Raw genomic sequence first — 14,464 nt, forward strand, 5'->3', positions numbered from 1 at the left:
AATCCGTTATTCCTTGTCCTGCCACAACAGGCCCTGCTAAAAAGATTATCCGCATCCTTCCTATAGGCCCCCTTTAAGTACTGGAAGGTCACAATAAGGACTCCCCGCACCCTTCTCTTCTCCAGGCTGAACAACCCCAACTCTCTCAGCCTTTCCTCATAGGAGAGGTGCTCCAGCCCTCGGATCATTTTGGTGTCCCTCCTCTGGACCCGCTCCAGCAGGTCCATGTCCTTCTTGTACTGAGGGCCCCAGAGCTGGACGCAGTACTCCAGGTGAGGTCTCACCAGAGCAGAGTAGAGGGGCAGAATCACCTCCCTCGACCTGCTGGCCACGCTTCTTTTGATGCAGCCCAGGATACGGTTGGCTTTCTGGGCTGCAAGCACACATTGTTGGCTCATGTCCAGCTTTTCATCTACCAGTACCCCCAAGTCCTTCTCCGCAGGGCTGCTCTCAATCCCTTCATCCCCCAGCCTGTATTGATATCGGGGCTTGCCCCATCCCAGGTGCAGGACCTTGCACTTGGCCTTGTTGAACCTCATGAGGTTCACACAGGCCCATCTGTCCAGCCTGTCCAGGTCCCTTTGGATGACATCTCGTCCTTATGGCGTATCAACCACACCACTCAGCTTGGTGTCATCTGCAAACTTGCTGAGGGTACACTCGATCCCACTGTCTATGTCATTGATGAAGATGTTAAACAGCACCGGTCCCAGTACAGACCCCTGAGGGACTCTACTTGTCACCCGTCTCCATGTGGACATATAATGTCCATACTCTACATCTACAATATTTGACAAACCTTAGTCTGGAAATTATACTTTTAAAATACATTCAGAAATACCTATTTGCTGTTGTAATTATAAAAAAAAACGCGTACATGCCATAAGAAAAGACGTGGCAAAGATGAAAGTTGTCATCTGAGGCAAATATCTATGAATTTAGATGCTTTAAATGGAACTTAAAGTTATGCACTGGCTTTTAAATAAGGTAATGTTTTCAAACAGCAGTTTTTCATATGAATCTAATGATGAAAATATATGCCACTTTAATTGTGATATTGTGGATGGTGCTTAAATGTGAGAGTACATTTGCTAGGTTGTCAACATCATTGTATCACGTTTTAAATGGAGATTACATGAATCAGTAGTGGCCTACTGATTGCATTGTTGTTGCAGGTTGAAGTGCACTGGTCTCTTCTTATTTTGGTGCGATATTATTTAGAGATGTATTAAATTTTAAGGGGAATAAAATGTTTTGTAAATAAATTTGCAGTGGGAAAACATTCCCAGAAACTTACATGTGGAACAGATCCTTAGTTTTTACCTTGAAGAACATATCAGTTTGTTTCCGCTACTTTGCTATAGTCTAAATGATTTAAGACATATATGGTCTTTATTAAATTAGAAACTTCAAAGGACTTTTAAGATTTCCACAGAATATAATGTTCCACATGAAGTTACACTTACACTTTCCCCCAGTGTCTATTGAAAGTTAATTTTGCTCATTGTTTCACACATTTTTTTGTTCACATATTTGTTGTGGTTTTTTTAGTTCATTTCAGTGGCTACAGCATCTGCAGACAGACAAATGTAAGGGATTGCTCAGGGTATAAATGCTTGAGGGTTGGAAATCAAAACATTTCATCATTTATGACTCCATGAAAGAACTTGAATGCAGTGATTTCCTGGAGGAACATAAAGAGTACTGTAAGGTGCATGTTCCCAAGCGGACTAGAAGTTGCTCTTCTGTCCATTGCAGGATCTAGACATTGAACACCTAGCCCCAGAGCTGGAATTTATGAATTTTGTGAATCTGTGGGAGATAGCAAAGTTCATGGAGTTAATGAAATGAATTTGGCAACTAAACTGGAGATTTACAGCAGCCCACACTGAGTGACTGAGGCTCAAGGCAGACAAGAATGTTGAATGGCACTGATGTGCTTGAAATTTGGCATAGACACCAGTCACTGAACTGGATCAGATGCCTATGTGAAAGTGAGTTTCAAAGTCTGAACCATCTTCCTAGATACCAAGTTAATTACTTGGGTATGGCCAGCTGTGTCACTTTAAACCTTCCAGGAGAATACTCCCAGCTCCCTTCCCACTGGGGACATACTGGCTTGACAAGGTGAATGGAAAATATTCAGTGCCCTTTTTCTGCATTGGTGGCTATCTTTAATGCATATTTTGCAAACACATTCATCCTTCTTGAAGATTGTAGATGTGCTGAAGCAGCGTAATTACAATGAAATAAATATTAAGTTAAAACTAGATAGTTATTAAATATACCTGAGGCATTTCTTAATCTTGTGTTGGAGGAGAATTCAATATTACTTCTATAACATTCTTTTAAGCGAGAACCAGATCTTAGCCTGGGGTGCAGGGATATGAAAAAAAGATACAAGTGAAAAAAATTAGGAGATCATTTAATATTTTATCAGGTAGGAGCATCCTAGCTGCAGTTTTGTTCACTCTGGAGTTGTATGGCAATGGCAAGACTGTTCGATATTACAGCCTGTGTTATTCAAAGCCACTCAGGCCCTCCAGCTCATGCTTGCCAGCTCATTTGTTGCATACAGTATGTCTTGTTCTGCTTTCAAGGTCTTGCCCTGAAAGTACTTTTTTCTGTCTTACATTAACTAAGTCTGAAGCACAGTTAAGTTGCTTGCAAAGGAATGCCATCAGCAAAGTGTTACAAATCAGTCTCAGGTCTTTAGATGCTTTTGACACTCAAATGTTATAAAACTCTATAATTCCTATTTTTCTGATGAGACTGAGTAAGTGTTCTGAACTGCAATTAGTGAGTACTATGGGCTATCAACAGGCAAAGTATAAACATTGACAAATACTGATAATGGGAAAAAAGAGTCACATTCCTTGTATACATATTTAACATAGTGATTGATTCTTCACAGTTAGCAATCTGTTACGTTTATATCAAATTACAGAGTGATTACTCTTTATGTATGTTAAGCTTGTTTTTACAATCAGCAATGGTAAATGAAATGCAAATGCAGGGATCTGCTGCATCGGTTACTACTATTGCAATTAGCCCTGTGTACTGTGGAGAAGGCGGCTCTGCAGACCCTCTGGTTTGCATGCTATAGAGCAAGCTGGGGCAGTTTCAGTTTGGAGAATGAAGAGGGTCCTTCTGTGCCCAGTGTGTTTGCTGTGTAAACCAATGGAAAGCCATCTGTGCCAGATACTGAGTTAATGCTGGTTATTTTCCTTCCATGAGCTCATCACCGTGAGCAAAAAACTAAGAGTCTGTTCGGTTAGTGTGCAGTCTGCTCTTGGAAAGGAGTGCTGCAGTACGTGGCTTTTGAGAATAAGCTCAGTAAGAGCTCAGTCTCAGCTTTTGAGAATAAGAACAGTGGCATTATATCTAACAGTATTTATTCTGCGTTGTCCGAATTTGTGTTCTGTCCTGCCACATTTGATTGAACGGACAAGTAGAGAACAATATCTGTTGTCTTAAATTTGTGCAATTTTCACTTTAAATATAGTTGAAATGTATGAATTGGATGGAACACTTTGGGAACGGCATCCGACACCAGTTCGAGTCTTTGATTTAACACAGTATTACCTGACTGTTTCCACCTTGTCAATGTGGTTTTGGAATGCTTTGCTCCTCTTAAAATATTTTATTGCATTACCACTTCAGATTAGCCAAGTCCTCATTAAAAAAATCTTGAAAGATACTTGGTTTTCCTCTCTAAGCATAGAAAAAGTAGAAGGTAATGAGCTATAAGGAAGAAAGATTGTATTTTCTTGCATTTGTCCTTAGTAATAAAGAACCAAAAAGAAAAAAAAGTATAGAAAATGTAGGGGAATAGGGGGAAGAACCAGAATTTTGTAAGATGTTTTTGAGTGCTTTCGCAGGCTGGTTTAATTTCCATGGAGCTATGTGAGTTTGCATATGTCAATCAATTTAAAGTAATGCTTTGCTTTGATTATGAATGTGACTTGAGAATAAAATTTATGTTTGCGTAATGCTTGGTATATGTAAATTGATATATAAATGCTGCTGTAAGTATAATTATTTTAATAACGAAAGGCAAAATCAACTTGACTAACAGAGTTTTTAATTAGATTAATGTAAACCATTTGTGATTTAATACAATGTTGTCTACAAAATTAGATACTATATGCATGTATGTTAAATCAGTTCATTAACATACTGGGTCCAAATTAATTGTTGTTATAATTTCCTTGACTGAAAAGAAATCTGAGGTTTATGCTACATTTTTACTAACATGCACGGGAAAGAGACATTAGTTTTATGGTTGGGTATTCAACCCTAACTTACCCTGGTTCTTGTTGACTTAGAACTTAACTTTGCAAGCATCTGGCAAAGAGAAATCTTTCACCTAATATGAAACCATATTCAGCTCAGTAAGAGTAAGATGATGTGCTTGGAAATCCCACTGTATTACAACTCCTTTAGATCTTCCTTTTACATTCCAAACTCTTCAAGTTAGAAAAAAAGTTGGTAGGTTGCTGCCAGTTAGCCAAGAGCAGATGGTGTTTATTACTGTGACCAGTAAATTGTGTATCTGTGGGAGTAATAAGCCCAATTAGCCAAATGTTGATTGTGCTTTTAAGCGTTGTAGTCTTAGTACCTATTTCTATACCTGTGCATATGCTCAGTATAAACTTATTTAATTGTGCACTTTGAAAAAAGCTTAGCGGTGCACTTCTGCAGTCAGAATTGTTAGCATTTGTAGAAATGCCGGTTTAGATAATGTCCTTCACATGAGACAGTCTTAGATGCACTATTTCAAGAACTCCTTATTACTCACCTTGTATTTTATTTATTTCTAAATAGTAAAAGTTCACTACTTCAGGCTTGGCCAGGATGAATGTTAAAAGGCAGGTTGCTTTTTGTCCTAAAGAGGCCCTTTGCCCTTGACTCAATAGAATATGACTTAAATACAAGAGCAAAATCATTGTTAGCTCAGCATACTCTGCGGTTCTTAAAAATACTGCTCTTGAACAGCTTTCCATTAAGGAGCAGTCAACCCTCAAAGAACTTCCTAACTCTTTGTAGACATGGGTTGGGATCAGTCATGACCCCAGACTAGACTGGGAACTAGTTTGCTTACAGCTCTAACATGGGCAAAAAAAACTGAGAGCCATTCCTGTCTGCCCTCAGCTTCCCGCACCACCCCAGCTGGGCTGGCCAAATACAGATAAGCTTAGGAAAAAACAGTTTATTCCAAATTGCAGAAGAATTATAAGACAGACAAAAGCCAAAGATGAAATGTGACATTAGGATCCTCTTTCCAGCAGGCTCCAGCATGGTCCTCCTGTCAGCAGAACCTGGTCCTGTTGCACTTACCTTGAGTAATACCCACTTTCATAACTGAGTACAGTGATTTTAATGGCAGTAGTTTCTGCAATCACTACCTGACCATCCAAGTAAGCAATAGTAGCCACATACATTCAGTAAGGCCTGTTTGATTTTTTTTAACATACTTGACAACTCTTCAAGGTCAAGATCAAGTCTTCCTGCATGTCTATGCAGTACCTGGTATGATGAGTCTCTCTGGATATCTCTGCAATTAAAATAATAAACAACTTAGACTTGTTAATTGCAGATTTAATATAGATCTGCGACTTTAATTGGTTGCTTGGCTTTTCCTCAATTATCTCACGTCAGAGTTAAAAACAGAATCACACAAAATAAAATGTTTGGGTGTCTGACAGATTAGCAGACTATAATAAATCACACTGCTAATGCATGTATTAGAGAAATAGCTATTCAGATTTTCCTGAATTAAGAAATTCTAATTCAATAAAGATACATCAGACAGCAAACTTTTTTTTTTTTTTAATCAGAAAATATATTTTAATTTTAAGGCTCATTTCAATTGATTTATTTAAATGCCACAACTTGTCACCAAATTCTGTCAGAAAATGCTAAAAATTAAAAGTGAGGGGATATTTTTTGCTATCTCAATGTGGGCTTGTATCTGTTTGTCTGGAGTCACTGACTGTCTGTTTCATGGAATTATGCCAAAAATACATTTTCACTGTGGATTTAGATGCTTGCTATGAACTAGTAAATAGCCAGACAAATATTGCAGCATTTTCTTCAAGCACACCATAAATATGAACTCCCAGCACATTTCAAGATAAAAAAAAAGTGTAATAAAAAAATATTTATTTCTTAGGTAAATCTTCTAGTCACAGTAGCTTTAATGATTCTAACTTTGTTACTCGGATTTAATTTATTGTTGAGGTAATTCTATTGATTTAAACCAGAAATTAATTTGGCCTGGAGTTTTCAAGAAGCTGTATTTTCCCTTTGAGCATTTAATTTTGAGTCCTTTTTTCTCCCCATGGCCTGACATTGGGTTATTGTTCAAAGCATAATGAAGAAATGAGACCCAGTGAGCTCTGTAGGAAAGGACAGCGTTCTCCTTTTGTTGTGGGACCGCTACAGTGAAGTTTCAGTGGTGCAATACTTTAAGAAAGCATTAGCACATGTCCTTTGGAGTAGATCTCCAGAGCCCTTCTGAAGGAATACATTCATCTTCTGCTTCTGCTGTTTGCTCTCTCCTGGCATGCCTTCCTAAAGTAGAGCCCTGCAAAGTTCAGCCCTACCAAACAGGTTTCTCAGAAGCTCTTCTCCAGAGACAGCAAATAGCACATTGCTGTAATAAAAAATACTATTGCATCCTTATCTGGAACACTAAGTTCATTTTGGAAAAGCCAAAAAGTACTAGATATTGAAGAAGTATTGGAGTAAGTACCTAAGTACAGAGGGAAGCAACCTTGAACACTGCAGAATCTCCTGAGCTATGGAAAGGGAAAGGGAAAGGGAAAGGGAAAGGGAAAGGGAAAGGGAAAGGGAAAGGGAAAGGGAAAGGGAAAGGGAAAGGGAAAGGGAAAGGGAAAGGGAAAGGGAAAGGAAAGGAAAGGAAAGGAAAGGAAAGGAAAGGAAAGGAAAGGAAAGGAAAGGAAAGGAAAGGAAAGGAAAGGAAAGGAAAGGAAAGGAAAGGAAAGGAAAGGAAAGGAAAGGAAAGGAAAGGAAAGGAAAGGAAAGGAAAGGAAAGGAAAGGAAAGGAAAGGAAAGGAAAGGAAAGGAAAGGAAAGGAAAGGGAGGGGAAGGGGAAGGAAGGGAAAGGGAAAGGGAAAGGGAAAGGGAAAGGGAAAGGGAAAGGGAAAGGGAAAGGGAAAGGGAAAGGGAAAGGAAAGAAAAGATCGAAGGGACCTACAATGATCATCTAGTCCAAGTGCCTGACCACTTCAGGGCTGACCAAAAGTTAAAGCATATTATTATGGGCAATATCAAGCTTATAAAATGTTGAGAAAAAAAAAAAAAAAAAAGCATTCATAATCTTCCAGTACTACCTTAACGTGAAGTCCCCTGTGCATATCAAAAGGTGAAATAAATGCTATTCTAAAATAAATGAACTATCAGAAGTCCTAGAATAGGACAAGAAGAAAAGTAATTTATAAGCAGGTCTCAGTCAGTAAGGTTTTATTCAGGAGTGAATAATATCTCTGTCTGCCCCCCCTTTTTCTTTAGCACAGGACTGAATTTAGAAGGATTTTTTTTTTTTTTTTTTTTTTTAAATTTTGGGAACAGAGAAAGGTTTTTGTGAGGATAAGTAGCTCTGAAAATGGAAAGACATTGTCACCCCTCAAAGGACCTGATAGCAGTGGTGGATAGAACACACAGAGAAATAACAAACCTATTTCATGTTGCCCAAGCCAGTGCTGTTTCTGTTTTGCTGTTTCTAGAAGAAATCAATTTATTCTCGCAGTTCAGGGCTTTGTGCTGCTTTATCTTACAGCTGGAAACACTTGTTTGTCCCATTCTTTATTTAACCAGATATGTTGCTGTTCTGAACACTGATCTGTGTATAAAACAGAAAGAGTCACTGAGACAAACACTTTTTCTGAATGGCAAGCATATTCCTTGTTTCTGCTTGTAAAACACAATTAAAATGGTGTTTATAAAATATGAAATGTTACAGTTCTAGTAGGGATGTATTTGGGCTAGATGAAATGTGGAAATAAATACCCTTCTAAATTTAAACATACATTTTCTATCAATCATCATATTTAGTTTGAGGCTTGAATGTTAATGCTGTAAACTATATGTTAGATTTGTTATACCTGTGGTACGCTGTCCTGAGGTGGTCAAAATCCTTACTAACACTAAATGGAGGTTTTTAATCTTGAAAGAACTGGAGGTTAGAGCTTTATGTTGCAACATAACAGCAAATTATACGATTCTTTGCTTAATTGGTTACCAACATTCTTGCCCCCATGTGCAGAAGGAAGGTGGGGTGGAAGACAGGCATGGTTTTAGATCGGGTAGATTTTATAGGGAGCATGTAGTGCTGCTATATGGTGGAGTAACTTTTGATGTGCTTCTGATGGTTCCACGTGGCCAGGCAGGCGGGACGGTGTCCCGTGTGTGTGTGTGGCTGTTCTCAGCCCGAGGCTGCTGCTGGCTTTGGGGACGCCCCCCGCCAGATGCCCCCCATCACCCTGCCGGACCTTGCACTGTGGCCCAGTGCTTGGGAAGTTCATGGCACACCCTGGCACGCGCAGGCAGAGCAGCAATGCCAGCCCACTGGTGTGATGAGTCTCGCAAAAGAACTGAGCATCGTATGGCTGTCAGCTTTTCAAAGGCCAGTTTATCGCATACCGAGAATAAAGTGAGTCCTGCGTATACAACCAAGGTAAGGATTCAGTGTTGGCTACAGTTCTTAGCATTAAAAAATGAGGTAGTGATGAAAGTCAACAGCTCCTATCTGCGTGGCTCTGTTAGCCCTGTTTGCAGCTGTCAGGGTGGGCTCCTCCCCAGTGAGAGTGCTCTGATGCCAGGGGCCAAGGGCATTTAAATATTCCAGTATTAGCTACCGTTTCTCTACAGCACATGTTCACTATCTTTCTTTTCCCCATCTGTTATACAACAAAGATACAGTAGTGGAGCTGTGTCTGTTTGCCTTGGATGCCCACTTCAAAGTTCAAACTCCCGTTGCACTCATCTCCTAAACAATTTGCTTTAATATTCCCTATAGGGAAAATTTCCCTGAGTTTGCAACGTTATATAAATCAGATGTTATGTAAATATCAACTTATAAATGTGTGTGTGTGTTTTCAATTTCAATTCTGTGATAATTCTGCTGATATTAAGACTTTTGAGAACAACGCTTGACATCCATATTAAGGTAAGTTCAAGCGTGGCAATGAGAATAAATACACATGGCAATATTCTTGAGGTGTTGCAGTATGCTTATGACTATCCCAACATTGCATGTAAGCTGCAGGATATATTTGAAGAACTAGTCATTGTACACATTTTGTTTACAGCACAGGTTACAATTAACGTCTGGCATTTCATAGAAACCATGTATTGTATATTAGCATAATAAAATGCTGACAGTGGGAGACAGGCTGCTTGTGCTGTGATCCAGCTTGGCAACACCTGGTTAGTTTTAGGGATTCTCTTCTCAGTGTCTTAGCCTGAAGCAAGTGAGATGTGTTGATACGCAGCATGTTTTACTGCAAGGAGGTTTGGAGATGAGCAAGTCTGTGATTTTATATATATCCGTGCATGGAGTGCAACCCTAAGCTTTTCACTAACATAGGCAGTTTTTTGGTAAGAAATGTCATGTAATTAGTTCTTAAGACTTCTCCATTTTCTTTATACTTCCTAGCTACCTAATCTTTGGGTTTAAATATTCAGTCCTAGCATATAGACTCTAGCAGAATGTCTCACACTCTCAGTAAGTATTCTCTGTAAGTGTGTAAGCACAAAGCTTTGTAGAGGAATGGGAGCAGCACAGTTTGCGGAAAGAGAATAATAAAGAGAATAATTTTTGTGTGTCCATGTATGTGATCATTTTTGGCTATTTCCACGAGTAAAAAAAAAATGAAAAAAAAAATAATTTGTGAACAAAAACTTTGATGGAGACTGAGAAGCCAGAGTGTTAGCTTTGGGCATCTTACAGTCTGATTGCTTATGCAGGGTGGAGTGTGAAAGTAATCAAGATGCAGGTAGACCTGGTGAAACAGTGTATACTGATTGGGGAAGACACTGGGGAGACTGGCTGTGGACACTCAAAAGATGTATTGAGCTATATTCTCTGTCAGGTTTTATTCTGCACAGGAAAAAGTTTATTGCACAGCTGTTGACACACGAAGCGTCATGTGCATTCATTATAAGTAAAGCGTCCCCTGCTATCACCTGATCATTTTCCCCTGAAGACATGCATCTGTCTCCCCCACACAAATGACAAAAAAAATCTAAGAAAATAATGTGCAAAATCTTTGCCATAAACAGGGAAGGGTTTCTACAAACACACAGAAAGCCTAGCTCATGTTCATAAATGTGATTGAAAAGTTAAGCCACCTGTAAAAACATCTAGTAACAGAACAATAACCATATTTCTCAAGTGGAAGTCTGTTTTCTCCCCAGCAATGAAAGCTTTCTGTTAATACTGTCTCTTCTGTATGTCATAATTTCTCAGCTATCCTCTCCTAATATGACCAGATATTATCCCAGAGACTTAGAGCTACTACTATTTGGAGAAAATTTGTCCACGTGGTGGAATTGGATTGGAACTCAGATTGCAAAATAAGATCTGCAGTTACAGTGGCTGTACCAGGAATGCGTGTTTGTGAGCAAGGGTCATCATATGCAGTCAGACTGCCTGAGTTTCCACATTTTCCTTCACTGTTGCTATATGCTTTGGCTACGTGTGTGTGCGTGTGGCTGTAACTGGAGCCTAAGCCTTCTAGTATTAAAATTGGTTCTGCTCAGTTTCTTGTCCAGCATATCTTAATAAAATAAATAAGAAGAGTAAAGTTGTGTTTCAAATTTCTTACAATTTGTGCTGTTCACTGAAGCTTTCTCTTACTTGTGTGCTGGTTTTACCCAGATGTGAACATGAAGGATTTAATTTTTCATAAGTTATTGAGTCAAAGTAACTCTACCAGTATTTTCAGACTTTCGGGAGTTTTGTGATTATAGACTGGTGCCGAGGATAGCCAGGGGCCCTAGACTGACACTGGGAAGACCAAGCACAATGGTTCAATATGTGATATAGTGCACTGGCTTTTCTGCAATTTTAGACAAAACCAAATTAAGAACATTTCAGTTATTCAGTTGTAAGTAACTGCTTGCTTCCTGATACGTGTTTTTTAGAAGGTGGATGAAATGCGAGTGTCTGTGTGCTACATAATCAATAGAATTAAAATCCCCAGCCACTTATTTCCTGTGAAGTGATTAAAATCCACTTAGTGCATAGTTTATGCTGGCCATACCGCTCCTTTGCAGCAATATGTCAAGGTAATTATTAGACAGTTTATGAAGTGCTTAAATATAAATGGTCAGCATAAATCTTCATAGAGTGTATTTTAATAGTTTTATTCCATTCAGAGAACAAATGAAGTCAAGCTTTGGCTGGCCTTCTCATAGTCTCCTCCAAACTTATGTAGCGGTATAGCTCTTCCAGCTTTTGAGGGGCAGCTTTTCTTAATATTAAGAGGCACTGAAAAGATGCAGCAGTAGATGGTTCTTCTCTGATTGGTGATGTATAAGTGGCACAAAAGATTTGGTGTTGTAACTTGTGGACAGCCATTCTGCAGGTAAGGTGAACCCTGCAGAAGAACGAAAGCTCTGCTGTCTGCTCTGCCATCTTTAATAAACCTTCACATACATGAGACGTATAGTTTTTGAAATCTTATTTCTATCAATAGATTAAGTTCAAAGTCTAGTATTAAAATCAAAGTTCAGTCCTTGTCATTCCTTCCTCACTGTTTGGTTTGTTTTCATATGAAATTTAATAATCAGTGTGAAGGCACAACTTCTTCTAAGCCAAGTTGTCCCTGGAAGAAGCATAGCTGCAGTTCCAAGACATAGTATGGTTGATGCCATGAGAGGGCATCATCTCTAAATCCTGCCCCAAAATGGAGTAGGATTTATTGAAGAGTTAACTTTTATTCAATCAACAGATAGAGTTGGAAAAAAATGCAAGCACACAAGCTTGAAAAAAAATTTTTTTTTGAGCTTCAAAGCTTCCTGGGTTTTTCTGCAACATTACCACTTCCTGCTTCCCCCCATGCATGTTAACTTGCTGAAATCAGTTATGTTGGTTTAGGTGGCAGTAGATTTCACCTTACATATTTATGTTTCCTGTGTTTACTTATTATTTTCTTTGATGGTTTAACCAATATTTGAAGGAAGTTACAAGTGATTTATAATTATGACACTGGACTGAAAGCCAGCTTGGGTTCTGGGGTATCTAGCTTGATTCTGAGTTTGGTTGTTGTTAACATGGCTGATACACTTGTGTTGTTACATTCTTGCTGGCTAAAGTGGAACCAAGAATATTTCCTCATTTTTTTCCATTTTTAAAATAGAAGGTAATGCAAAACAAGGTGTGTTACAACATCTTTCAAGGAAGTGCTGATACAATTACACAACTTTTTCCTTGGCTAAGCTGATTCTTTGTTGAAAGCCAGGCCAGAGTACTGTCTGTTCAGACTTTAAAATAATTTAGAAACATCCTAAGCAAGTGCTGATGGTTCCCAGTCAACTTCCAAAGACAACGTGCCTTAGAATTTTAAAAAGATTTTGGAAAGCATGAAAAATAATAAGTTGAAGAGACTATTGATTACAGAATAAACAAATTACTGTTACTTAATAGACTCCCCCATTTTTGCTAGTTTGTGTTGACATAACATTAACACCTCATTTATTTAATGTTCTGTCCTCTGATTTTCATGTAGACATCTCTTCATACAGAAAAAAGTGTTGTATGTGTCACATGAACTATGCAGTGTTTAAGAATATTAGCAGCATGTCAGACAAAGCCCAGCACTCTTTAAAAATCCTCTCAGAAAATAGCCTTGAATATCTACAGTGATATATTGTTTCTGATTAGTTCCATTGCTGGAAAAACAGATATTTTCAGCCAATACACAAAATAGCACTTATTCTAAAATCAGTGTGTAACACATCAATTCCTAAAACTCCACCTAAAGCTCTAACTTTGCAGAATGTATTACTTTGCCAATAAAGCTGGCTAACTTGGGAAAGAATGTATCTATTCTCTGGGTTTCACCTATACCACCTGATAAGCAATGATCTTGTTTAGCAGACCTAAGCAGCCACTGGCCATTTTTGTCCTAGACAGGAGCCTCCTGGGGATCAAGTAAACCATGAATGCTTTTACTGCTTTTTGTGCTAGTTGAGAGGATACCTCAGTTCTCCAGACTTATATCCCAATGAATTAGGCTCAGAACTAAGTAGGAGTAATTTTTTTTTAAGGGAAAGTAAACTTCTCTCTTTTAAGCAGCTTGTTTATAAAGTTTTGCTAAGGTTTTGAAAAAGTACCTCCTGGTCTAAAATGGTTCTCTTATTTGCTTTCTAGTTCAATTTTGTTGGGAAATTGCTTGGACCAAGAGGAAACTCCTTGAAGAGGTTACAAGAAGAAACAGGTGCAAAAATGTCCATCCTGGGGAAAGGCTCCATGAGGGATAAAGCTAAGGTACCGTGTCTGTGTTCTGGTTGCAGTTAGTGTCGATACATTTGTGCTTTAGCTGTTACACTTAGATTGGCTGTCTACTTATTAATGACTCAATTAATAGATTCATAATAGACTCTGACTCCAAGGCTCCATTGGTTTTTTTCAGGTTACATCAATTGCTTAAATACATTTTTTCTCTTGCAAAGCAAAGCTTGCTTCCCATATAATCGTAGACCATCACAGTACCACTGTTATTTAAATAATTAACCTAAAAGAGAAACCATCTTAAAGTTCATTTGTTCTGAGAGAAGTCCATTTCTTCTGAGAAGGTATAATTTGTATAGATTATTGCTGTAATAATGGTGCACATAAATAGTTTTTCTTTTTTGTTTATCGTTTCTTTAGAGATGGGACTTTTCTAAAAGATCGAGTATTTATTTAGGGCATAGTTCTAAAAGAGATAACAAAGTGGACATTTTGCTTAAGTGTGTGTAAAAATGCACTATAGATGAAAGAAAAAAATTGTATTTGGAATCACTGCCTGGTCAAAGCACCTAAGGTAATTATTTGTAAAGTAAGGCAGTTTCATATATATCTGATCCAAAGAACAAGTACTGATTCCATTGTGGCATCTTACTTTACAGTCTGTAGAACAGCAGTATTATGGTCAACACAGAAATAATGGCTGCTAATTTCACTGAACTGCATATTGCCTTTACTAATGTTGCGCATTATTCCTTTCTGTCATCTCTGTCATTCATCTAAAATAATGAAAGAAATAATATGCCAGAATAAAGGAAAGACTAATCAGGATTTTATGGTTGGCATTATTTGGTCTTGGCAATGCATATCAGCAGTCACACTTGCGTTATGAGGTTTCCAATTGCAATACTGAAAAAAAACCCACAAAACAGACAAATTAGGCACACACAATGTATTTCATTTTTTCAGATATTTGTTTATGGC

General features: G+C 38.3%; 1 protein-coding gene across 2 annotated transcripts in view; it reads left to right on the forward strand.

The window, feature by feature from the left end:
- The window catches only part of KHDRBS2 (KH RNA binding domain containing, signal transduction associated 2), a 466,021-nt gene that overhangs the window by 212,030 nt on the left and 239,527 nt on the right, over nucleotides 1-14,464 (forward strand). For both annotated transcript variants that reach the window (XM_075707793.1, XM_075707794.1), the window contains exon 3: nucleotides 13,403-13,519. In XM_075707793.1, coding sequence (XP_075563908.1) covers nucleotides 13,403-13,519 — 117 coding nt within the window. The remainder of the gene's footprint in view (nucleotides 1-13,402; nucleotides 13,520-14,464) is intronic.

The sequence above is a fragment of the Pelecanus crispus genome, chromosome 3 (genome assembly GCF_030463565.1).
Source record: "Pelecanus crispus isolate bPelCri1 chromosome 3, bPelCri1.pri, whole genome shotgun sequence".
NCBI lineage: Eukaryota > Metazoa > Chordata > Aves > Pelecaniformes > Pelecanidae > Pelecanus > Pelecanus crispus.